The 24,457-nt window shown below is 38.2% G+C and overlaps 1 protein-coding gene across 3 annotated transcripts in view; it reads left to right on the forward strand.

Moving 5' to 3' along the window:
* Nucleotides 1-610: 610 nt before the first annotated feature.
* The window catches only part of cadm1b (cell adhesion molecule 1b), a 162,052-nt gene continuing 138,205 nt past the window's right edge, over nt 611-24,457 (forward strand). For all 3 annotated transcript variants that reach the window (XM_041994316.1, XM_041994319.1, XM_041994317.1), the window contains exon 1: nt 611-728. In XM_041994316.1, the coding sequence (XP_041850250.1) occupies nt 653-728 (76 nt within the window). In that variant the 5' untranslated portion in view covers nt 611-652. The remainder of the gene's footprint in view (nt 729-24,457) is intronic.

A 24,457-nucleotide genomic window follows, 5' to 3' on the forward strand; every position in this document is an offset into this window, starting at 1 on the left:
TTCATCACCAAAGCTGCTGCTCCTTTAAAAAAATTCAAGTTTTGGGACACAATTGCTTTTCAGTAATAATGCCTAACTTAATTTTGCTATTGAATAAGGCATTTTTTCTTACAGGTGCCACCTACAGCACACACACACACACACACACACACACACACATATATATATATTGTTTATATAAGAATTATTTGTGTTTCAGCTATAAAATCAAAGGACAGTCAGCTGAGTAAAGGCTGGTTTCCCACACATGCCTTAACAGTGTAAAACCATAAAACAAAATTACTATATTCCCATAAAGTGTCTGTGGTTCTCGCTGGTGAATTTACCTCTTGGTGCTGCATGGTATTTTACACTTCCTATGAAATCACTCTAAAATTCCTTCAATATTCCTGTTGGGAATTACAGTATGTTTTATGGTTGCAATCTAATGGGACAATAAAGCATTTTTTACATTTTAAAACTCTCATGTGGCAGCACTATATAATATTTCTGTATAATTTTACAAGCCTAGATGTCATTGCAACATCACGCAGCCCAATATGATCGTGGGCTCCCTGCCTGAGCCCTCCCTCCGCCTCTCATGTGCCTACATTTTCATCCCATGGCCGTCTCTAGGTGATTTAGCGCCGCCAGTCTCAAGCAGGTGTCCAACATGGCGATCACGAGGAGCGGATCTCTCGCTATTTCTTTCTGTGTTTTCGTGGTTTCAGCGGCGTTTCTTCCGAAAGGTAAGCTTTTATGGCGTCTTATGTGTGTTTATCATGCAAAATTACTCCCTTTTCACAGCAGAAGCCCGGAGGAGTAGCTACCGGGGAGAAGTTGTGGTGCGTTCGCGCGCTAGATGCGCACAGCTTCCATTAAAGAACAAATCTCAGCATCACTTTCTGTTGCTCTGATTAAAAAACACAAAAAACAAAAGAACAAAAACACTCACCCTGTTTCTCCAGACTGCTGCTTATCTCGTTAGTTTAGCGCTGAAAGGATATCTTCCTGCGTTTTACTGCAATACGCTACAGAAGACTGCTATAAAAAGTAGTTAGTGCTGCTCAGAGGCAAACATAAAGTATGACCGGTGGTAATAGGGTGAAGTGATCTTATGGTATTTACACCTAAAGCAAGTGAAACGTGGCTCTTTAGTACCAACTGGCACCGATTTCCTGTCAGTGACAGGGACACGGCTCGCACGCGCTTGTGTCCTTTAGTTATACCGCATAAATCCTCACAGTCACAACTCATCCCGCTCTCTACCAGTCTGTCAAGTCTGTGCTTCAGGTGCGCTTTAGAGGGAAAAACACGCATTGCAGCTCTGGTCTCGCAGTGTCCTCTGGCCGCACAACTGCAGCCCCGATGCATGCGAGGACTCCAGTCCGCAGTCTCCACTTCTCCTCCCCTTCAGTGAGGCTGGAAGTGAGCATGTGCTATGTCTCTTTGAGGCTTTTACGGTGTGTGATTGCATGAACCAAGGGAGCTTTAATTCGCCCGACTATTGCAGTCCCCATTCCGATCGTTTTCCCCGCTATGCCACCGCGGTTGCATCAGAGTTGCACAAGTCTTTTTTTTCTTTCCTTGGCATTATTCTGAATGCAAAGTGGTTAAAATGTCAGCTTGCAGCCACTTTAAATCCCTCCCAGAGGAGGAAGGATGGACATGTCAAACCCGTTGCAAGCAACAGTTGCGATGACAGGTTTATACTTGAAGACTACTTAGTGGCTTCATTTTCTCTCACATATGGCCATTAGTGGCATGTACAAGACACCAACAGGTCTGCAAAAACTCATCAACGCCCATGTGTGTGCAAAAGTGTGACACCCTTCTCCCAAAATGAATTTACTATTTAAAGGATTATTTTTAGACAGTACTTTTTTGCACTTTGTTGCTTCCAAGTCTTTCATTTGAATTTATTATGCTCTGTGCTGAAGAGCCGTTAAGTGACATTTACAGCATTGTCTAGCATCTTCCTGTCACATTAGTTTAATTAACCTTTCACTTTAATAAAATAATGCAGCATGAACGCGCAATAACCTCAGACTCAGTAAAATGAAGGTAACGTGGTATTGGGACTCAGATGCAGCATTGTGATTTGGACAAAATCCCCAAGCTTTAAATTTTGTGATCTGTCCCCAGTTTTGTACTTAGTCTTCATCATCCGTTTGTGTGTTTGTGTGTCTGTGTGTGTTTTCTGATGGCAAATAAAAGGGCACGAACTCTTCATGAAATGCTGACATTTAGCTTGCTTGGCAACTTCCGCTTTTTCTTATTTACTAATCCAGAATTGATGAATTTGAACCGAGAGGAAAAACATTCCCCTAATTGGATAATACACATCACACTGTTGTGCACAATGTGTAGAAAGAAGAAGAATTTAACAAAAGGAGAGGGATAGACAGATGGTCCCACACGTCATAGAGTGTTGTTTGTATAGTGTACATAGGCACTGATAAAACTAAAGAGCTGCCATGGCTGAGCCTCCTGTTCTGAAATGATGAGACTCTGCATTTCAAGAGAGAATCTGTTTAGCACTGTTACTCTCGTGGTGTCTCCTGGGGTCTGGCCTGTTGTAGCGCATCAGATGGTTGAATTTCAGAGGGTTCCATGATCCCACTTATTGCCAGTTTAAAGCCATTCGTCAGGACTGAGTGATGGTGAAGTGGATCAATACGAGCTGTCATGAAGCCTCAAGGAGCTGCTGAAGGACAGGATCTGGGAGAAACAATAGGAAACATACAGTTGTTACAGAGCTCTTGGTTGCCAGTTGGCATGTGACCCAGTGAGTGATTGAAGATGTTCCTCTCTGGCTGCTTGTGGTGAGGTTTGGCTTTGAAACAGATACTGCTAAAATCTGCTTGCAGTGTGCTGCTCTGCCCTCAATTTGTGTTTGTCTATTTGTATTCTGGTGGGTGGTTGTTTTTTATTTCCTCTGTTATCATGAAAGTGTTGATCTTCCTATGTTCTATGATTGTAGTGAATGTTAGTGCCTGCAGGCAGTACATCCATGCTTTTCCAAGTATATTTCAGTTGAATATTATTTAGTCCCTGAGCTACTGGCAGTAGTGGTATTTAGGAACACGGCAATGAAACAAAGTAAAAGTAAAGTTTATTAAATGTTTTTGTCTCATAGATTTCTAAATTTTAAACAGTTTAATGCACTCAGCAACCAGAAACTTAGTCTGGAAATAATGTTTGAAATTAATAACTCCAACAGATGTTCAGTTTCAGAATAACATTATAAGACCAAGTTGTAACTAACTGTTCAACTTTAGTGTTTTAAACACAGGTTAAAATGTTTACTAAACCTAACCAGGAAGCTCTGGTGCTTAAGCTTCACCAAAAAACAAAAAAAAACAAAAAAACAAAAACAAACAAACAAACAAACAAACAAAAAACTTAAGACATAAGTTCAAGGCAAGTTGTAATCCTTCACCACCCAATCTTTAAGTCTCCAAATGTGGATGAGTCTTCAAGCAGCAACATGCAGATGTAGATTAGACACTAACGGGTACAAGGTGTGCTAAAATGTGATATTTTAAGTATCTAAATGAAGATAAAAGTTAATTTACTCTGAAAGCCTGATGCAACTGACAATTCATTAGCTACATTTGGTAACCAAACTTCTACTCCTTTAGTATACAGATTGCAATTCCAAGACAGCCTAGTTATATCTATGTTATCATATAAAGTTTTCATGTTATTTGAATATTTTGTTTATTTACTATTTTCAGTGTGTGTGATTGCTATTTATTTCTGTTTAGGCTTTATCCTTGCAAGTTTCTGCAAACAGTATTCAGATGCTTGACTTTTTTGTCACTGGTTGTAAATTGTAAATCTGTCAGATATGCAACTGTCTTACTGTGAGTGCTAATACATGAAAGGTGTGACACACTGCATCTAAAAGCTCTTATGCACTAAACAGAAGTGAAGAACTAGAGTTGATGAGAAGCCCCCTGTAGGGTCTCCTCATGTTGCCAGCATCTTAACACACAGTATAGCACATAAACACTGCAAAGACAACTTTTAGCTGTCACCCAGGATGTACAATCTGTGCTAGTGCAGGAAGACATGGCTCAGCAGAGCAGAGGCATTAAAAAAGACCAAAGAAAGAGGCAAAATTAGCAGAATGCTATTTGTGCTTCTCAGCAATATAAAAAAACAAATCACTCTGGAGTTATGACAGTGAGTTGGTCTTTAGTTTCCTGACTCAACATGGACACATTGCTGAGAAAAAAATAATTAGGAAAAAAGAGACAAATGTTTGTCAGCTAAAGTTAGCCATTAGCTTTTTGTTGTCCATGTTGCCTACCATCACATCCTCTTATTTGCTATGCTGAAGAACCAGAGCAAGCACTCCGACCAATAACTGCAAAAGGCAATTGTACAAGGTAAATTGGCCAAAAGAAAAGTAAAGAAATGCTGACAAAATTGACAATGGCTACAGGGTACCAACACTTGAAATACATATGAGTCCAAAGTTCACTGATGCTATAGATATGCAGTTTTTCAGCTCGGTGTAAATTCGAGGCGGCTGGATAGTTCAGTTGGCAGAGCATCCATCTGCCATGCGGGAGACCAGAGTTTGATTTCCAGGGGATAAATATTAACACATTCCAGTTGGGTCCTTAGGCAAGACCCATAACGCTACTGCCTAAGCACTGTAAATTGCTTTGGATAAAAGCATCTGCTAAATGAATGTAATAATGTAATGTAAATGCTCTGAAGTGTCTTTGACTGAGAACAACAGAAAATAATTAAAGTTGACTGCACTCTGAATAATATTGGCTTACTATTCCTTATCTTAGTGTTTTTGTATTTTTGTGTTCATGCTAATGAAATTAAATGCAGTAAAAGAAAAACAGAATTGAAGCACTTATACTCAGGTGCTGATTACCAGTGCAACAGCTTAGCAAAGCTTAGACAATCTTATATTGAAGTACAGGAAATGGTATTTAAGTTTAATATTTATTGATTGTGTGATCTAAAGTTTTTCGAAAACAGTGACAGGGTCCCATTGTAATGCTCTCAAACTGCTTGTTTTGACTGAAAAAACAAAATGCAGGGCAAATATATTTGATTCCCTTTTACTTACAGAAAACATCAATGTCTCTTAGCTCTGAAATTGGAGGATGTTTTGCAATTGTGTTTGTAGAAACAGCTGCAAACTTTTTCTGTCAATGCATTAACTGATTACTCAAATAACGATTTCAGCTATCACTACATAGTACTTTTGTGAAGTGTTCTTTCTTCTACTGTCTGTATAAAAAACACAAAGTACTGTACAGAGTAGATTTAATACAGCACTTAATGGCTCAATGACACAGGATGTATTGCATTGCCTCCACTGTGAGATCACCATAGTACATCATTTGTAACAATAATATACTCTTCTATTTAAAGAAAAATTGAATTTATTGCTCATTAAATTTACATTAAACTGTGCCTAATAAGCCTCTCTCTAATTGCTGGGTAATGCATGGCATTACTTTATGCAGTGGCAGCTAATCTCATAGTTAGAAAGCGAGTGGTTGCTGCAGAATTGGCAGCTAAGGCATAGAGGGCATTTCACCACTTGTAGCCGATGCAATAAAAAAAAAAGTTATGAAGGTTATGGTATTATTTCAGTGAGGATTTTACACTTCCATGTTGTGTTTTTCCACTATATCCACTCTGACTTTTAAGCCATAAAATGCATGTTCTTTGCTGTAAATCCAATGTTCCTAAACCCAGTCTGCCTCTTGTGTGCCAGGCGCTGTGTGGATGCGCGTTCACTATCAAACTTCACATTCTTCGAACAAGCTTATAAAATACATCTAAGTGCAAAGGGTCCTTGCAGCTTAAACCTAACAGGCAGATGTCACTTTAGCATTTGTTCTTTCAAGTCAGATGTTGTAGCAAGTCAGCCTATGTACACAGAGAAAGGAGATAGTTATGGAGGTTCATGCTGGAAAAAATTGAAAATCTCTGTCTATCCTTGACTTTATATTCTTTACAATTTCTGAAAGACTCCAATCTTTCCTCAAAAACATTACCTTGGGTGTCAGGCACAAGGAGTTTTGTCCACATACTTTATAGTGGGACCTCTGAGTCAATACTGTATCTGCTTGTTTTGTCAAGGTCACCGAGTGCAGCTGTAGACATGCTATCACTGTGAGTCTGGTAGTTAATACAAGAGAAAAAAAGAAACTCAGAGGACACTTTCGTTTGTACTGCAGTGCTACACAGAAAGACAAAGTGAGGACGATAAAAAAAAATCTGTCTGTCTGTCTGTGCAGAAATGTAGTAAACAGTCAATTAGGAGAAACAGACAGATGACAGATTCTTTCATGGTTGTGGGGACAGGAGCTTCCATTCACAGTGCCGTGGTAATGAGGAGAGGAGCTGATGCCTCCGCTTATGAATATGACATTGTTCTCTCTGTTCCCTGGATCTGAGAGACCTCACTTCGTTCACTGCGATGTTTAGACACTGACAATCAGGCCGCATTGAAAAAAAAAGAAGAAAAAAAAAAAAAAAGAAAGAAAAAAAATGGAAATGCAATGATTTTGTTTTGAAAAAAGGACAGAGAGTGCACATTAGTATGGGTGATGGAGCAATTACAAGCCATCATTAGGGCTCACAGCACAGCACTTTCTAAATGAAATCCCAGTGGGCAGACATCTTCCATAACTAGCACCAAAATATAATAATAATAATATAAACCCGCACAAAAAACAAATGATATTTACAATGATAAAGTGACTTAAAAAAAAAGGATGAAACATGAGCCTGTCCATTCCCGCTTGCGTTCTACATGCAGTAATGTTTTGTGTGGCATTTTGGCTTTTTGTTGGTCCAGTTCCCACACATAACATTACACATGCCAATGGCTGAGCTTTTACAAGGAGAAGAACAGATTGTGACTTTGACATCTTTAAACTTTCCTTGTAATTTTACCATATTGCACAACCCCCCTTCTTCTATGATTCTGGCACACTGAGAAAACAAAATCCCATATTTAATTGAAAATAGTGCAAAGGCAACATTTAATAAGTCCCTGCTGATAATTGAGCTAATGATTTTTAATTTTATAACAGCAACATTGCTTATAAAAGTTGGAACCTGTGCAATAATAATAAAAAAACACACACCTTGAGGTATATCTCACAATTAATTATATCAATGATGCACTTTGTACTGCGACTGTGTATAAAAACAGCATCCCAGAGAGAATGAGTCTTATACAAGTAAAGAAAAAGTTCACTCCATGAAAATGTGCTTAGGGAAATAATTGAACAACTTAAGAGTAATGTGTCTCTATATAACACTCTAAAATTAGTGATCCTGTCATCTATAGTACATCATCCCATCACCTTAAGCCCCCCCAGGCAGTACTAAATTAAAATCGCTGCATGGGCTCAGGAGCACTTTTAAAAACCATTGTCAGCAAACTTGTTGCTCTATCCACCAATTCAAGTTAACATGCTACTACAAATGCGGAACAGCCTGTGCTTATTTTAGATGGACTGATTCAAAGTGGTTTAATGCATGGACACATAAGAATATTCATAATATTAAAGTTCCAAAACATACAGAAATAATTCTTCCTATAGACTTTCCCCCAATTCTCCTTGACCTCACTGAAAAAACAAGGCTATGGAGGACACCAAGGTACATTTGTAAGAAAAAGGTGAATGAATGAAAATAACTTAGCACTTTTAATGTAGCAGTCACAAGGAATTATGAGATAGAATTTAATCTCATTTCCTTTCACCGAGGATGGCCCAGTGTTTGCTACAGTGACAAAAAACAGGCTGACAAGACTTTGGTTGCAAAAATGGACAACCTACAGTTTAGACCTGTCATCCATTAAGAACATTTGGTGCACGAAAAAACAAAATGATTCAAGGAATCCTGTGTTATTTACCCCATACCTCGTACAAACCTTGAAGATGTGTTTCTAAGTTTAATTTACCCAAAAAATAAAGGGAAATATTTTCTTTTTCTCTGTTGTAACATCTCATGGTAATCTTATTTTTTTTTAATATTTAATATGATGCATATTGATCAGTGATTCAGCAGCAAAAATATTCAAACAGTGAAGCTTCATAGCTTTGTGTGACCGAGCAGGACTATTCATGGGGAACTCTCACAACTGTGTGTCGTTCTCTGTGAAATGCACTTTGCAAGCTTTCCCATTTTTTACTGTAACTTTACGCTGATTTTCAATCTCCCTTTGATGTGGATTTAGAAATGGCTGAAAATAAATAAATGAGACTGAATGAGATCAATAACTATCAGTTAATACTGATGATATAACATTTAGGATTACAAAATAAGAGATGACGTTTGTCCTCAAAAGCACATTTTTACATGATCTTTTTAATAAGTTAGAAATAAAGAAAGTTCATGTAGGAAATGCTAACAAGTTGAGGAGAAAACATTCAGATTAGAGATTTGCTTTGTCAGCCATTAGCTGCTTATATACACACACAAGAGTCACTAAGCTGCATTACAAACCATTTCTGTCTTTCTGATAAATGCAAGTCCAATATTCACTACAATTTTTTTTTTTTCGGTTTATACCAAGTTACTGTTCATGTAGAGATCAGAGAAGCCAGTGAGAAGAGGTAGACTTCCAAACCTACTAAATGCTCCACTGAAGTCTTCTCTGTGTCTGCCTGGTTAGTGTTGAGCTGGTGGTCTGCAGTACATTTATCAGAGCTCGTTTACTCCTCCAGCTAAAAGTGAACTAAAACAACTGAGCACTGGACACCATTAAATTGTGACTCAAAGAGGGTTGAAACTAGATATTCAGGGCTATTATTGTCATATGCTATTCCTGGTTAATCAGTTGGACCCTGTATCAATAAATAATCTGTATGTCATATCACTGTATTGTAACTAATTTGGGTCATTGCTATTATGATGTTGTAAAAATTGATCTCATTTGGCTGAAATGGTTCTGGCAACATTTGTTCTCTTGTTGAATTGAAGTTGGGGATGTGTTTCACATTATCAGAAATTACACTGATCAGCCTAAAGGGCCACTCTACAAAATGTGTTCACTCATCCGTGTGTCATCTGCAATATCTGTGATTTTTATCTAAAAAATATTAGATCATGTAATTCATCAGACCATTAACTAATCCAAAACTGTCCTGCTTCAGCCAAAAGGAAATGGCAATTACAACCTAAAAAACGAATATTTGAATGTACTCTTAACAGGAGTGATTGATTTTTTTTTCTTTCTTTCATTATTATGGACAATCCAAGTCGTTCGCATATATCTAGGAAACTGTCTTGTATAGGTCAGTCATATAAAGGTGGATGGCACTCAGACCAGAACTCACAATATTTGCACTGAATAACAGGTGATCAATTTGGAAGAGAAAGGACTCTTTCTGCTAGGACTAAATCTTTAGTTCTCGAGCTCCAACTAAAGCACTGCTTGAATCGGAAAGAAAAAGGTTTGTGTTTCCTAATCAGCAGCTGTAGCGTTCAGCTCAGAAAAAGAAGAGATTTTGTCTGGTCTGCCAAAGAAAAAAGTGCAAGAAAAGGCTTATCTACACTTGGACCAGTTTTATCTCCTATGTCCATTGTGGTTTGATGGTTGGTCACTTACTTCTACAGAAATCAGAAAGCAAGTGCTTTTCTTTGTCTTGCATTTCAGACAACAGGGGAGGAGCAGCAGCTTTTTGTCTTCACACTGGGCTTGTTTGGGCAGATCTGAGCCTGATAAAATAACTAGTGTGTACCACAGTCCAGTGTGAGCAGTATCATACGGGAGGAAGCAAGGCAATGCTACGCTACAAAATCAAAATGCAAGTATTCCTCACCCGTGAGCAACTAAGAACGCAAACCTTGCACTAATCAGTAAATCTTACACTACTAATAGAAAAGCTATTTGCTGCAGTTGCCATACTTTACTCTGAGATGACAGGGAGAATGTGCAAGAATTTTGTTTATATACTGTACAGTGAGATATCAGGACAGGCACTGTTCTTGCTTTACACAATCCTGAGGAATCAGTCGCTCCCTTTTTTGCTGGAGTGCTGTTTGCAAATGCATTTATGCAGGCTGAATGAAATATTATTTCCTTACACAGCAGGATACAGCTAGGCTTGGGGACAACATTAGAATAGCCTGGTCCTTCCAAGTTACTATGTTGCTATTCAGCAGTGCCCCCAATGCCCCCTAATGTTTCTCTTATTTAATAATACACTCAGGGATGCCAGCTGGAGAGAACAAACAAACTCTTAAAAGAAAAAATAAAAAAGTAAAGTAAATTGAAGTACCAGAAAAAATAAAAACTCCACATGACTTGTGCAAGCAATATTTCTAAAATGAACTCTGCCTCATATAGAATAATTCGGTTTTTGATCGAATACTAAATTTATTGTCCACTGATTATTTAAAGACCAAAATCAAATCAAAACTTCAAAACAAATTTTCTGTTAAAATGCTTTAACAGAATAAGACAAGCAGCAAATCCTTCCCAAGTCTTTGCCCAAGTCTGCAAAAGTTTCTGCAGATGTAAAAGTGCCACTCAAGCTGCTCATTATGAACAAGAGGTAAAGGAACACATCTTCCTCTCTTCTTTCTTGAGGTATAGAAAATTACTTTGATTGAATTTTTGTTATATTTAGATTAAGTAATTTAATTATTACTTGGAGCATAAGTTGGAGTGGAAACCAATATTATGTGAGGATTATTGATCAGCTTTACGTCTGCTGCTTGCTTTTCATGACTCAGTGAAGAACAGAAGCAGTGAGTGGGTGGAAAGTCTTTTACTGTATGGTCTGAATGTCTCCAAAGTTTTGCAGCATTTTACGTTAGGTTATTGAACAACTAATTCTTAAATGGGGCTTTAAAGTTGTTGAACCTAAACATTAAATATTTTCAGTGATAGACACTATTTTTTGTGAAACACAGTATTAATGTTATACAATGTATTCATTAATCCTATTTGATACACTAAGTAGATTATTTTTCCATTTTTTTACCAGATAAATTGGGAGGAAAAGTGGGGTTACATGGTGATCTTGTGGTAGTAAAAGTCTTTATTTAGTCTAGTAATGGTACAAAACTGATCATCATTGCACAATTCATATAGCCAATGCCTCCTTTCAAGGTGAATTATAACAGATTTTTATGCTGTTTACTTAGAAGTGAGCTGTTTGACAGCCTGGCGCTGCCTGCCTTGGGGGCATCATGCTCTTGAGTTATCAGCGTAGCGATAGACCCATCTTAATTACTTTCACATGCAGCACCATAATCTGTCATTGTCAGCCCGATCAAGACTGCGCAAACCCAGCACAAAGACTCATTCACCCAAACCGGAGGCCTATTGATTACTTCTCATACTTGAGTCATTGCACTGCAGAGAGACATGGGAGGCAATAGAGCTAATGGAATGGGGAAACTCAAAGTCACATTGTTTACATCTAAGATGACAGGTAAATGTATTTGAAAGGAAATATGGACTTGATCCATTGGCTCCCAAATAGCTGTCTGTCTGTTGCTAACAAGCTGCTCAACAGTTTGCTGGTCTGCAGTTTAAATGGCGAGAAGAATCCAAGACAGTTTAATCAATCCTTCCATTAGCTACCTCTGCTTCGTCCAATTCAGGGTCACTGGGGGGGGCTGGAGCCTATTCCAATCTTCATCATCAGATTATATCCTGGACAGGGTGCCAGTCCATCACTGGGCCTGTTTTTGTAATAAAAAAAATCAAAACAAAACAAAACAAAAAAAAACATTTGTAAGACTGGAAGCTTTAATCCAGTATGGAAGGGCTGACCTGCTAGAATTGGGGAAAAACTGCGGTATTTCGACATCACCAAAGCCAGATTTTATTCCACCTAAGCTGCAGTGGACCACAGGGGCCCTTACCATTCCTCTTGTGTGGCCCAGGAGACGGACGAGTCAGCGTAAACAAAAGCGGGGCAAGCGGAGGGTGCTGTGGGCTATGCTACAAGCTAACCCACTCAGACCGGCTCTGCCCAATCTCTTCCTCACCAACGCCAGATCTCTCGCCAACAAGCTGGATGTTATACATCTGTTTACATAAATAAGGTTGAATAAGATGCACTGACCCTGCTCAGTTTATTACAACCCAATAATCAATATGCATCATCATACTTTGTGAATATATTATCGTATGTGTGTGTATGCTTGTGTGACCTACATTAATTCTGCACTGTTACACCTCAACAGAAACAATCTTAACAGCCAAAGCGTACAAGAACATATCTTAGAGTGGTAGGTAGCCTTTGAAGAAGTGTATTTGTTCAAAACATATGTTGAGCTGTACATATGTTGCACTGTAGATACCAAGACAACGTCAGAGGCCACTGCTACTGCGATTGCCCTTTGAATTAAGCGTGCTCCCTCTGCAGGGTCATCAATAAAAGGGCAAACCATGTTTACCAAAAAGGAACCCTGTTGCTATCTATCTATAGATTAGCTTTCTCTTTCTCTATCTTTCTTTCTCTCTACCTCTCTCTTTGTCTGCTGCGCTCTTTAAATACCCTACGCCTGTATGGATAAGGCTTATCTGATCCCAGTTTTACTGTTAGCCAACCAGGTTGGGTGTTTGTGAAATTGGGGAAGGGGTTAGTAAGGTATTAATTAGTTTTAATGAATACCATGTTTTTTTTTTCATTTAATTTCATGTAAGGTACTTGTATAGTTGCGTTTCTTTAGTTGCATTGGCGCTGCCTGATTTTTTGCTTTTTCGAGACAGTGACAGTGGTAATATATGATATGATAACAAGTGTTATTTTATTTATTTATTTTTATTTTATACAAGAATGAGTGGCGGGAGCGCAGCATTCCACCAGGTGGAACTTTCTGTTAGGAATCTGTGTCAGCTCATCAGAACTAAGCTTAGCTTGAATATTAGCCTGCCCACAAGCAGGCTAGTTTTGGTGCATAAGTTACCATGGTTATCTTGATAAGTCTGGCTTTCCCTTAACCCAGCTTCGTGGAACACCCCTCAGGTGGACTGGAACTTTCCAGGAGCATTCAAGGCTGCAGCAACTCCTCACCTGGGAATGTCAGATCATATTCCTGTGGAGTTGATCCCTGCCCACAGGCCTCTCTGATCTCTGATCAGTCTCTGATCTGCAGGACCAAACCCACCAACAGAACCACTCAGGTTTGGACTGAGGAGGCTTCCTCAAACTGGCTTATAGCAGGGCCTGCAGAGAACTGAAAAGGGCATCCAGCTGGCAAAACTTAGGTACAAGCAGCACATTGAGAAGCACTTCAATGACAACAACACACGTAACATGTGGAAAGGCATCAAGACCATCACAGAGCACAAGCGCAGAGTCTAGCAGATCTGCCACGACCCCATTCTGCCTGATACATTCTTTGCAACCTTCGACACTCCAAGCAGCAGAAGTACTGTTCACCCTCCACAACCAGAGCCACAGCATTAGTGTCTTACCCTGCAGCTGCACCAAGTGACCTCCACCAAGACTCCCAATTTACACTGGGTGCGTGTATGCCACGTTATGACTGCCTCTGCAGCTATTTGCAGCCATTTTAGTCAATGGTTTGGTTCACACTGGGCGGGTGTCAGAAGCATCCCTGTCTGACATGCTCCTGGTGTGGATTGACCCACCACAGAGGTTGGAAAGAAACCGCGACACAGCCAGAACGTGGTGCACACGCACCTGGTGTAAATTAGGCTTGAGGAGGATCAACATCAACAAAACTGCAGGTCCAGATAGGGTGTCAGGTTGGACACTAAAATTGTGTGCAGACCAACTGGCAGAAGTTTTACTGGACATCTTTAACATGTCCCTGCAGCTTTCCACGGTTCCTGTCTGCCTGAAGTCCTCCATCATTTGGCTTGTGCCTAGGAAAATAACCAATACCTCCCTCAATGATCACCGCCCTGTCGCTTTCATCCCAGTGTTTCAAGCAGATATTCCGAAAGCACATCAAGGACGCCATTCCTGCCAGCCTGCAATTCGCCTACAGGAAGAACCGTTCTACGGAGGATGCTGTCTCGATAGCACTCACATGGCCCTGACTCACCTGCAGCATCCCATCACCTACGTTAGGATGCTGTTCGTAGATTTCAGCTCAGCCTTTAACAGCGCTCTCCCGGACGTGCTGGGCCTGAAACTCCACAACCTGGGTCTGTCAGCATCACTTTGCACCTGGATCAGGGACTTCCTTACCAACAGGCCCCAGGTGTTGAGGATAGGGAAGTCAACATCTTCACCACTGATCTTCAAAACTGGAATGCCACAGGGTTGTGTGCTCAGCCCTGCCCTCTTCATCCTCTTTACACAGGACTGTTTTGCCATCCACCCCACCAACATGGTTGTAAAGTTTGCAGACAATACCACTGTGGTGGGTCTCATATCCAGAAATGAGGAGACCCACTACAGAGAACAGGCCCAGAGTCTCCCAAAATCGTGTTCCAAGAACAATCTGTTTCTTAACATCAACAAGACAAGAGAGGTCATAATACAGGAGGTCCAGGAAGACTAAACATGCTCCTCTCTGCATACATGGAGAGGCAGTGGAGTGTGTGGACAGTATTTGGTTCCTGGGCATCCTCATTTCCTCTGACCACTCCTGGACTGTGAACACTTCAGACCTGGTAAAGAAGGCCCAACAACGGCTCCTCTTTCTCAGGAAATTGAAGCAGACAGAACTCTCTTCTCAGCTGTTTGTGAATTTTTATAGAGCCACCATTGAGAGCATCCTGTGTCTCAATGTGACAGGATTATGGTCTGAAGTCTACCAAATCTGGACTTCATCTACATCGTGGAGTCAGCCCCACCCACCCGGTTAATACACTGTTTGTACCGCTTCCATCAGGAAAGTGGTACATGAACATTTAAAACCACCATAAAAGGACCTAAAGACAGCTTCTTTCCCAGAGCTGTGAAAGCAATAGACACCCTCTGTAACACTTACACCTCACCTACAGTACTTGCACACATGCACCCAACCCTCAACAGCCACACACGTTGAAGATTGATACCTTCCCAGACACACACACACACACACACACACACACACACACACACACACACACACACACACACACACACACACACACACACACACACACACAGACCTTTGTCCTTGGACCAGAATGCACTATTTCCACCCGTAAATATAACAGTCTGCTTTGAATTGTTTTTTATTTTTATTCTGTTTTCTTATTTATGTGTGCTTAAGCCAAGAGACCCCTCAAAATTTTGTTATGCATGCACAATGACAATAAAGCTCTTGAATGTGTGCGTGTATATACATATATATATATATATATATATATATATATATAAATATATGCATATATATAAATATATATTAGGATTATTTATTTTGTTAGTACAAAAACGGTGATGGACTGGCATCCTATAGACTTCCTATAAAACGTCTTAGTTTACACTGTAGAAAATAATTGTGTTGCTCAAAAGTGCGTTAAGCAGCAAAGCTCCATTAATGTTTTTCATTTGTCAGGATAAGCCGTCAGATTTTCACTCAAGTTAATTCTTTCATCTTTTCCTCATTCTTTGTACCACCACTGTCCCAATTCTGGTAAAAATGGAAGAGCAATTAAATTAGCATATATAAATATAGTGAAAAGCAAACTTTTTAAATTCCTGTTTTGCAAAATGGCTTTGAAGTTTTATGGCTTTTTGAAAAATACCACACCCATAATGACAAATATGCAAATTTTCCCATTGTCAACATTTAATGATATTCCAGCACCAGACTCAATTTTGAGATTAAATGCTGTGTTGAACTTAAATTATTGCTGAAATTATTAAACACATATGATTAGCATTCATCCTAAAGAGGTTTCTTTTGCCCCTCAAAATGTAAGTGCTATGTAAAAATTAAGACAGAATCCAACGATTTGTAAATTTGTAAATGAATATTTTCATAACAGAACAAAGAAAACATCAGATTTAAAAGTGAGACATTTTACCATTTCATCATAAATATTTGCTTTTTTATTTGTAAAAAAAGTGGGATGTAGGAAACAAACATAAAAGTAAATAGTGCTAGAGAAGGAATCAACTGGAGGAACATATTACTTCTAAAAGGCTAATAAATCAATAAGCTGAATAAGTATGAAAAGAGCACCTAAGAGAAAAAGAGTCTCTCTGTTGTACAAATGGCAATCTGCAAAAAAAAAAAAAAAAGAAAAAAAAAAAAAGAAAGTGAGTGTAAAAATCGTAGAAATTTTACACAATAATATTTTTCAGTGAAAAATTGTGGAGACTTTAAAATCTTCATCTACAATAAATAATATTTTAAAAAGATTCACAGAAGCTACTGCTGTTAGAAACATGACAGCATGTATGGGACATGGGTGAAAATTAGTATTAGATACCCACAATGTTGATCAGGCCCTCAGGCAGCAGTGCATTAAAAACAGAGATGATTCTGCAGTGGGAATCACTACATGGGTTCAGAAACACTTCCAGAAATCAATATCCATGAACAGTTTGCTGTACCCCAACAAATGCATGTTAAAGGTCAGTTATGCAAAAAAGAAGTAATATTTGAACATGATCCAGAAATGCTACTATCTTTTCGTGCCCAAAGCTCATTTAAAATGGACTCAGGCAAAGTTGCAGAATTTTCTGTTGCCAGCCAAATTGAAATTGAAATTCTTAGACACACAGTGTCCCATCGTTTTGGAGTATGGGTTGCAAAATCCATCCCAGCTTGAGTTTGTAATATTTGGCAGCTTGGCCACAGGTCTTTAATGCGATATCTTGTAAATTTTTGCACCACGTCGTGGCCAATAAGGAATTAAGCTTTCTGCATCTTCATGACAACTCAGAAGAATGTAATAGATAACCCTTTTAACAATTCTGGTGGCAGGTGTAAAGCCTGGAAACTCTGTCAATGTTCATAGTGTTTTAGCTTACAAACAGAAATCTGTATGCACACAAACTGAAGGAACAAGCACATTCTGCCCTTAGAGGCACATTTAATTCCTCCTGCCCCTTTTTTGCAATCAGGCCTCATTTAGTTTTGACAATCCATAAATTTAATTGGTCATTGTAAAGTCTGTCAATGGTTTTTCTGTCATCCTCTGAGGCAGAACACATGCCAGAACCCATTAGCGTTGAGCTGCTTTTTAGAAAAAGCTTTATTACCTATTTTCTTAGACTCCTGCTTGTAGTATGTCTGGATAGTAAAGCGCAATGATAACCAGTTATAGGGAGTTTACATTTACTTGTATTTCTTGTATATGTGAACAGTGACTCAGGGTTGAACTTTTGTGAGAACAAAATGAACTTTGGTCTGTCCTTCAAGAAGTGTATAAACTTTATATAGATATTTTTTGCCTTTGTAAGTCCCAGTGTGCCTCTCACTCTTGTGAAAGATGTCTGTTCATTAATTGGAGGGACAGAAGCTGTGTGTGCTGTATGGAACAGCTATTTCCTCTTTGTGAACTCTTTGATGGAATGGCATGACACAAAACTTTAGAGTCTTGTTTTCTTGAGGCCGAGTGGCTGATAAACAGGATCATTTCTGTGACTATGAGTTTAGACACCAATGTTTCATTCCTAGTTTGGTGCGTGTGAATTAGTTGCATGTAGATTTACCCAAGTACAAGTAACTACGTAACAATAGTTTCGGTGGAAAATGGGAATATTAACTTGGAAAAAAACTTTCTTACCCATAAATGCATGAGTGAATATAAGTGTAAGTGTCTGTGGAGCCCAGTTGCAAGAGAAAAGGTGCATCAACCCAGGATATGTGGGATCACAGCATTGATATCCTACGCTATTGATTTTTTTTCTAACCTTAAGTCTGTATGGGAACAAAATTCTAAAAAAGTGACAATTGGCAGCATTCATGGTATCCAATACAGCAAGAAGCTCAAACTGCAGTCCCAAAACACGTCCATGTTTCTTAATATTATGCATGTTGCTGGATCAAGTTAAATTACAGTGGAAGGACAATGTTTGGAGTTTACACATTGTAAGGGGCTGAACTGTAAGTTTCTAGGAACATAAAAAAATGTCATGATGTGTTTTGTGTGTATGATATTTTTGTGTGTATTCAATCTGGTGCCTTATTGGAGACCTGAGGAAGTGCTGTGCAACATTTTAAGCCACTGAAATGAAAGTCTGTTCACTGTTTCACAACCATGCTGACACTAATTGTAAGTAAGACTTTTAGGGAACATTAGAAAATTTGTCACAGCAACCATCATCATATGTTCATTCTCATCCTATAGGAAAGAATAAACTGATATGATCACAATACACCATAAAAAGATGCTTTTCTAACCATGCACTTGGTTAATGTTACAGTCAACTAATATAAGTTTCTGGTTATTTAGCAGCTGCAGTAATATTTTGTATTAGGTCTGTGACTCTGTTTCATTTGGATGGTAATGGATGCTGGATATGGGTATAGATGCCACATAATAGCTCTTAAACATCTTCAGTTCTAACAGATTTCCATCAAAAGTAATTCCAGCTTGTCATGTAATTCTAGCTCATTCTATTTAGTCCATGTCTTTGTGCCATATGTGAAACTCGTTTTTATCAGTTGATCAAGTTGTTTTGAGCTTTTTTTAAAGAATGAAAACATTAAAAGTCAATCAATTGAGGTATTACTAAACAAGCTAAAGAAAACAACAAAAAACAGCTAAACTAAGCAAAACAATAACAAACAGTGGCACTCAAACCCATAATTAATTTATGGCAAGTTAAGGTCATCTGTAAATAAAAGAAAAGAAAATAGCCCTTAACATTCTCCTGTGTACTGGCATTTAATTAAAACAGCACATACAGTACGGTCAGTCTTCTGGTTATTAGTCTCGCTATATGCAGTTCTTACACCTGCAGCTAATTTTCACTCAGGAGAAACTTCTCCAAACTATTTGTATGTTGCCAAATACACAGTAATTTGCAGTGGGAGAGCCATCATTTTAAAAGATGAGAGGACCACATGTGATTAACCCTAATTGTAACCAGCTCCAATCTCACTGATAATATATGATAACAGCTTCGCTCTAATTCCCACTTGTTTTCATGAATGGGGGGATTCCTGCCCACTTTAGATAAGCGCACACACAAAGATCTCCAGTGTTGTGCAAGTTGATGCTTTTCGTGAACTAGTTTAAAGTTCAGTTCATTCAGTTTAAAATGAATAGTTCACCTTCATAGTTCACCATTTCTATTTTTAACTAGTTTCAAAGTTCAGTTCATTTTAGCTGTGTTAGGTTAGAACTGAGAATGAAATACTTGAGAAACATGTAACTAACCAACTAAACTGTTGCTGGGAAGTCAAATCCCTGAAGGCTGCAGTGTGATCTGGGTGGTTGGGGGCTGTTGGCAGGGAGTCTGGCCCTCTCCTAATGGCTTGTTTTTAATGGCAAGGACTTGTAGATATATTTTCTTTCAAACAAAAGTTAGAAGTTGATGAAGTTGACGTTTTAACTTGCTTTTTAAGTGCAGACAGACAACTTGTATATAAATGTTAGACTTTTACTGGTAATCTTCTGCAGACAGTACGGAATATTCTGTAAGTAATCATATACACATGAGGCATGGGATGCGCATGCTGCATCTGCAGCTTTTCTCTTTTCACCTCACCATTTTAGAGCAGGACTGCACTGACTGTTGCCAAGGAGCATTGCCAGTTTGTTATGTTAGAGTGGATGCGCACTCATGGTTACCAACCAATGCATGTTGGGTAACGTAGTGTCAAGTCTGTATAGCGCCACTGAAAATGTAGGCAGTGACTGTTACAGGATGTGACATAATCTGAATGCGTTCACGTTCAAGTTCTTTATTTACAAAAGCGTCGCATTCAGTTTAGTATTCAGAGAAACATGAATGTCTTCAATGAACATGTTCAATTTTAGGCCTTAACAGAAGATTTTCTGATCATGTTAAAACTGAAGTGTGCTTTTAGGGTCCTTTTAGGCTGCACAATTTGTGAAAGAATTAAAAACAAAAATGCTCCTAGCCTTGAATTTAAGATTGATATAAATTTTAGAGCATTTACTGTTTTATTTATATTAATTTGCAATAGTTTGTTCAAGTTATTTCTGAGTCAAAAAAAGACAAATAAATCCATCAAAAGCAGAAGCAGAAACTATTTTCTGCTAACAAACTGAGTTTGTCTTTTATGAATTGTACAGTTTAATAGAAGTGTTTTAAATCTCATCAGAATTTCTCTCAGAATAGAAAATCAATGACATTTTACAGCCTCATTCTGTAGTCCCTACATGTCAAATGAAAACTTTTGTTTTGTCCGTATAGGTCTGCACAGAAAAGCCTCTACAGAGGACAGAGCCGCTCCAGTCTAAAAACAGATATCAATAAATGTAAACAGCACTGGCCTAGGGATGTCATTAAAAAAATAGCATGTCTAGACCTCATAAAACCAAAACATATTGTTATTTTGAAGCGGCAGGAGTTATTGCCTGTGAGCACTAAGATGACATCCATCAATTTAGGGTTTTATTGGAATATGTAGATAGGCTGCTTGGGAGATGTAAATGATTTACTTAGCATAAAGTTTTGCTTGAACAGGCAGGGAGATAGTGTAGTTAGTGAGGGCAGGGAAGTATGTGTGTGACAAAGGCAGTATTGAAACTGATTTCCTCAGCCTGAGAGAATCACGATCTGTGCATGAATAAATAGGCTGGACCTGCACAACGTGGATTATCCTGGATCAAATATCAGTAGACTTAAGGGTTGTCAAAATGGCAAACATGTGTAATAGGATTGTTGTACATGATTTCATTTTGTCTCTTGTACCCAAATGTCATATCTTCGAAGGTTTATGCTGATTGTTTCTCACTGTGTGCAGAAATGACTATTTTATTCCATCTGCGTTTTTATATGGTAGGTTCAGGCCAATTTAACAAAACCCCTTCACATTTGAAAGTCTTTTTATTGAATTTCCAATAACATGATGGCAAAATGAGAACTTAGTAATGAAGACAGCTTATACAAAAGATGTCAGGACCGAAGTATCCCTATTACTCTCATTAGTGGCTGTCAAGGCAATATGACAATATGCAAAATGTGGTGTGACAACAACCTGAATAAATTAAATTAGCATGGATAACATTCTGGATGTGGTTCGTGGAAATTTGTAAAATTCCAAACTCCATTTTTGGAAAGGCTAGAGCTTTAAAATGCATAGCATTTGCATTCAGTTGTGTATCACAATGACATGTTGGCCTCATCTTTCAGTAAATCTCAAATCTACATTTATTCAAATGTGTTCAAAGCGGTGAAGGTTGACACTGAATAATCCATCAAAAATGTTCCATTTGAAGAGGGAGGCTGGAATGATTTGAAATCATCAGAAAGCAGTCTTGCCTGTGGTGACGTAGCAGACATCATGGTGCAAAGTTTTAGCCTGCATGAACAGTAAAACTAGACAATCTTTGATAAACAAACACAATCTTATGATTATTTGCTTTCTTTTCTGTATTTACTGCATAAAAGTATGGTAAATATTGCATTAGATGCCAGACGTCTTTGTAAAATAAAGAGAATTAATGTTAATGCTATTCCAGAAGTGATGGAAATCTACCTTTGAAGCAACCTGCACCCCAACAAAGCATTAGATATTACAGTTTTGTTAACTCCTGCTGCATCTGTAAAAGATGCACAATTTGTGTGTGTGTGGCATCATTCTGCATCACTTACATACAAACAATGAGATCCTGACAAAAAGATTGGAGAGAAGGAAACCTTCAGTTTTTGCTCTTTGTTTGAGTTAAAGACTATCATGAAGTTTAAAATGACCACTGGCAGATATGGAAAATTTTACATGGGGTGGCAAAGGAGGCGGAAGAGGTCTGGCCAGGGTGGCCTTAGTTGCGTTAACATGGAAAGGTTTATACTGATCAAATGTCCGATCAGCATAAAATACGTCATGTAAATGTCTCAGCTTATCCGATCGGCCTTGATCGGAAGTTATTTTCAGTCTGATCCAGAGGGGTGGTTAAAACTTTTAAACCTTTCATGTCTACACTCATTCTGACAGTTTCTGTGATGGGTGTTGTTTCTGTGCATGCTTGAACCTTGTGGGGGTTGTGTGGCATGAGTTTCAGGAAATACTGGAAAAATATTGCTCCAGTCTGGTTGCAGACAAACTGTCTCTGTCTCCTGCATGTCTGTCTCGTGGAAGTCAGTTGCAGTTTGATGCAGGGCCGTAACTATGTTTTTGAGGGCCTTTAGATTAAATTTATAATTATTATCTTTTTGTGAATTAATTCATTATTTCAATGTTATAAGAGGTTTTTGGACTTACAGATGGTGTGTTTTTACAAGGTTCTACAATAGGGAGGCAGTTTATACGCACCATAGTGACAACAAGGGGTCCTGACAAAATGGTGGTGGCCTTCTGGCTTTCTTCCAGTACGTTATAACCTGATAATATATTGCATTCACATTTTAAATTAACATTAGCAATGTTTTTTTTAAACAAAATAAATAAATCAGTTTAAATGTTTTCATTTTATGTTTCTAGTTTTTTTTTTTTTTTTTTTTTTTTTCAAAAGCAGGAAAATAGAAGAGTTTTTGTGGACAGTTGTTAAAAACATCCCTGAGGTGTTAAAGAGCTGTTTTTTAAACCTAAGCTGAGGTCATTAGGGGTTGAACAGGGTGTTTCTACCACACACAGCTCTATTAAAGACAAACAACATAGTCACCTGGGAATGGAAAGAGAAAATTGATTTTAAAATCTTAGCAATGTCATAATTAGTTTTGCCGTATTGTTGATCTTCTACTAGTTATTCATTATTATAGGTTAACAAATGAAACGGCACTGAAACAGTTACCTATATCTGCAGCACAAAGAATAGCTAATCATTCTTTACTTTTGTTACAGACTCAACTAAATGATTTCCTTAGAATAAAGTTTTGCATGAATGGGCAGGTAGATATTTCAGATTGTCAGTGCAGGGAAGTATGTGTGTGACAAAGGCGGTATTAAAGCAAAAGCTGATTCATGATCTGTGAATGAATAAGAATACTGGACCTGTGCATTGTTCTGGTTCAGTTATCAGCAGATTTAAGGGTTGTCAAATGACTTAAATGGCATACATGTGTGAAAAGTAAGCTATTATTCTGTCTTAAAGTTTCATCATCTTGTCTTTTACTTGCTATATATGACTTTCAAATCTATTAGTTGAGTTGTACAATCAATCAAAGACATGGTTTAAATTCTGTTCTCGTCATAAAGAGTAAAAATTCAATTTGAGTCCACTCCTCATTTGTCGCAGTAAAAAATGTGCGGGGATGAATACTGAGGAGAACAAAGATGTGTTTCAGTAGCTATCTTACAGTGACTGCAGTCAAGGTTGTGGTTCAGGCCAACATATTAAGTAATGCTCACATTCATGCACATTTCAGCTCTTCTCCTCTTGTGTGTGTGGGAGAGCGGGAAGCTTTTTTTTTCATTCCTGTGTCCAATCTCAAGGTTGGACTATGCGGAAAGGGACGCATGTGTATAAAATGAATTAAGCAGCTTTTTGCTGTGCTTCAGTTAAGGTCAGAACTGTACCCCTAATTTCAGTCACACTTCACCGTCGACTTTTATATATCAAAGTGGATTTAAGCTGATTAAATGCATCTTCAGAGGTTTCGACACCTCTGTAATTACCAATCTTTACCAGTTTGCACACAAGACTTGTTTTTACAGCAACCTTATATCTTAATTGTCAGTTAACACAGAGAAACCATTTAATCAAGTCAGCAGAGCAATTTGTTCAGTTAAAATTTTCCCATCCAGCATTCTGACTAATAAAGACAATTTTATCAGTACAACACAAAATTATAACCAACCAAAAAAAAAAAAAACAACAAAAATTTAATCTGCTTCTTAATTAAACAATGGGACATTTGAGAGATATTTTTAACCTTTTATTACAGAGATTAATGCTTCATATTTTTATTCATTCTGCACATCACATGTAAATCAAAACATTGCAATGATTTGCATATTGAATGAACCATTTATATATTCACAGTTGAACTTATAACATATTAACAAGAATAGTTACAGTAGTTAGTCATAGTTTTTGATTGAAAAATGTCTGTAAATAAAGAAACACGGGCTTCAACATGCAGAATCACAAGTGCAGCTTGAAGATGGTAGCTTCAGTTAAACATGGCTTTGCAATTAATAGAGATAAATTAAAAGGCGTAAATATTTTTACAAGTTATTTACAGTGGAGGGGGAGGGCTGTCTGCCTTAACAAACCAACTGCATGTCTCATTCTTTTTTCCTGCCATTGCACTTTGTGTTGATTAAACCTGCTTCACACATTCATCACCTCTTATGTCGTCAGCTGGCACAATTTGTAGCAAGACATCTCACTTCAACCAAGATAAGCTCGTCCATCAGGCATTCACAGTGTCATAATTATGTAGTATTAAACCATCACAATGACATATCAGTCAGAGAAGATATGTAAAATGCCAGTGAGGCCTACTCTGCTTTACTC

This window comes from Melanotaenia boesemani, chromosome 9 (assembly GCF_017639745.1).
Source record: "Melanotaenia boesemani isolate fMelBoe1 chromosome 9, fMelBoe1.pri, whole genome shotgun sequence".
Classification (NCBI taxonomy): Eukaryota; Metazoa; Chordata; class Actinopteri; order Atheriniformes; family Melanotaeniidae; genus Melanotaenia; species Melanotaenia boesemani.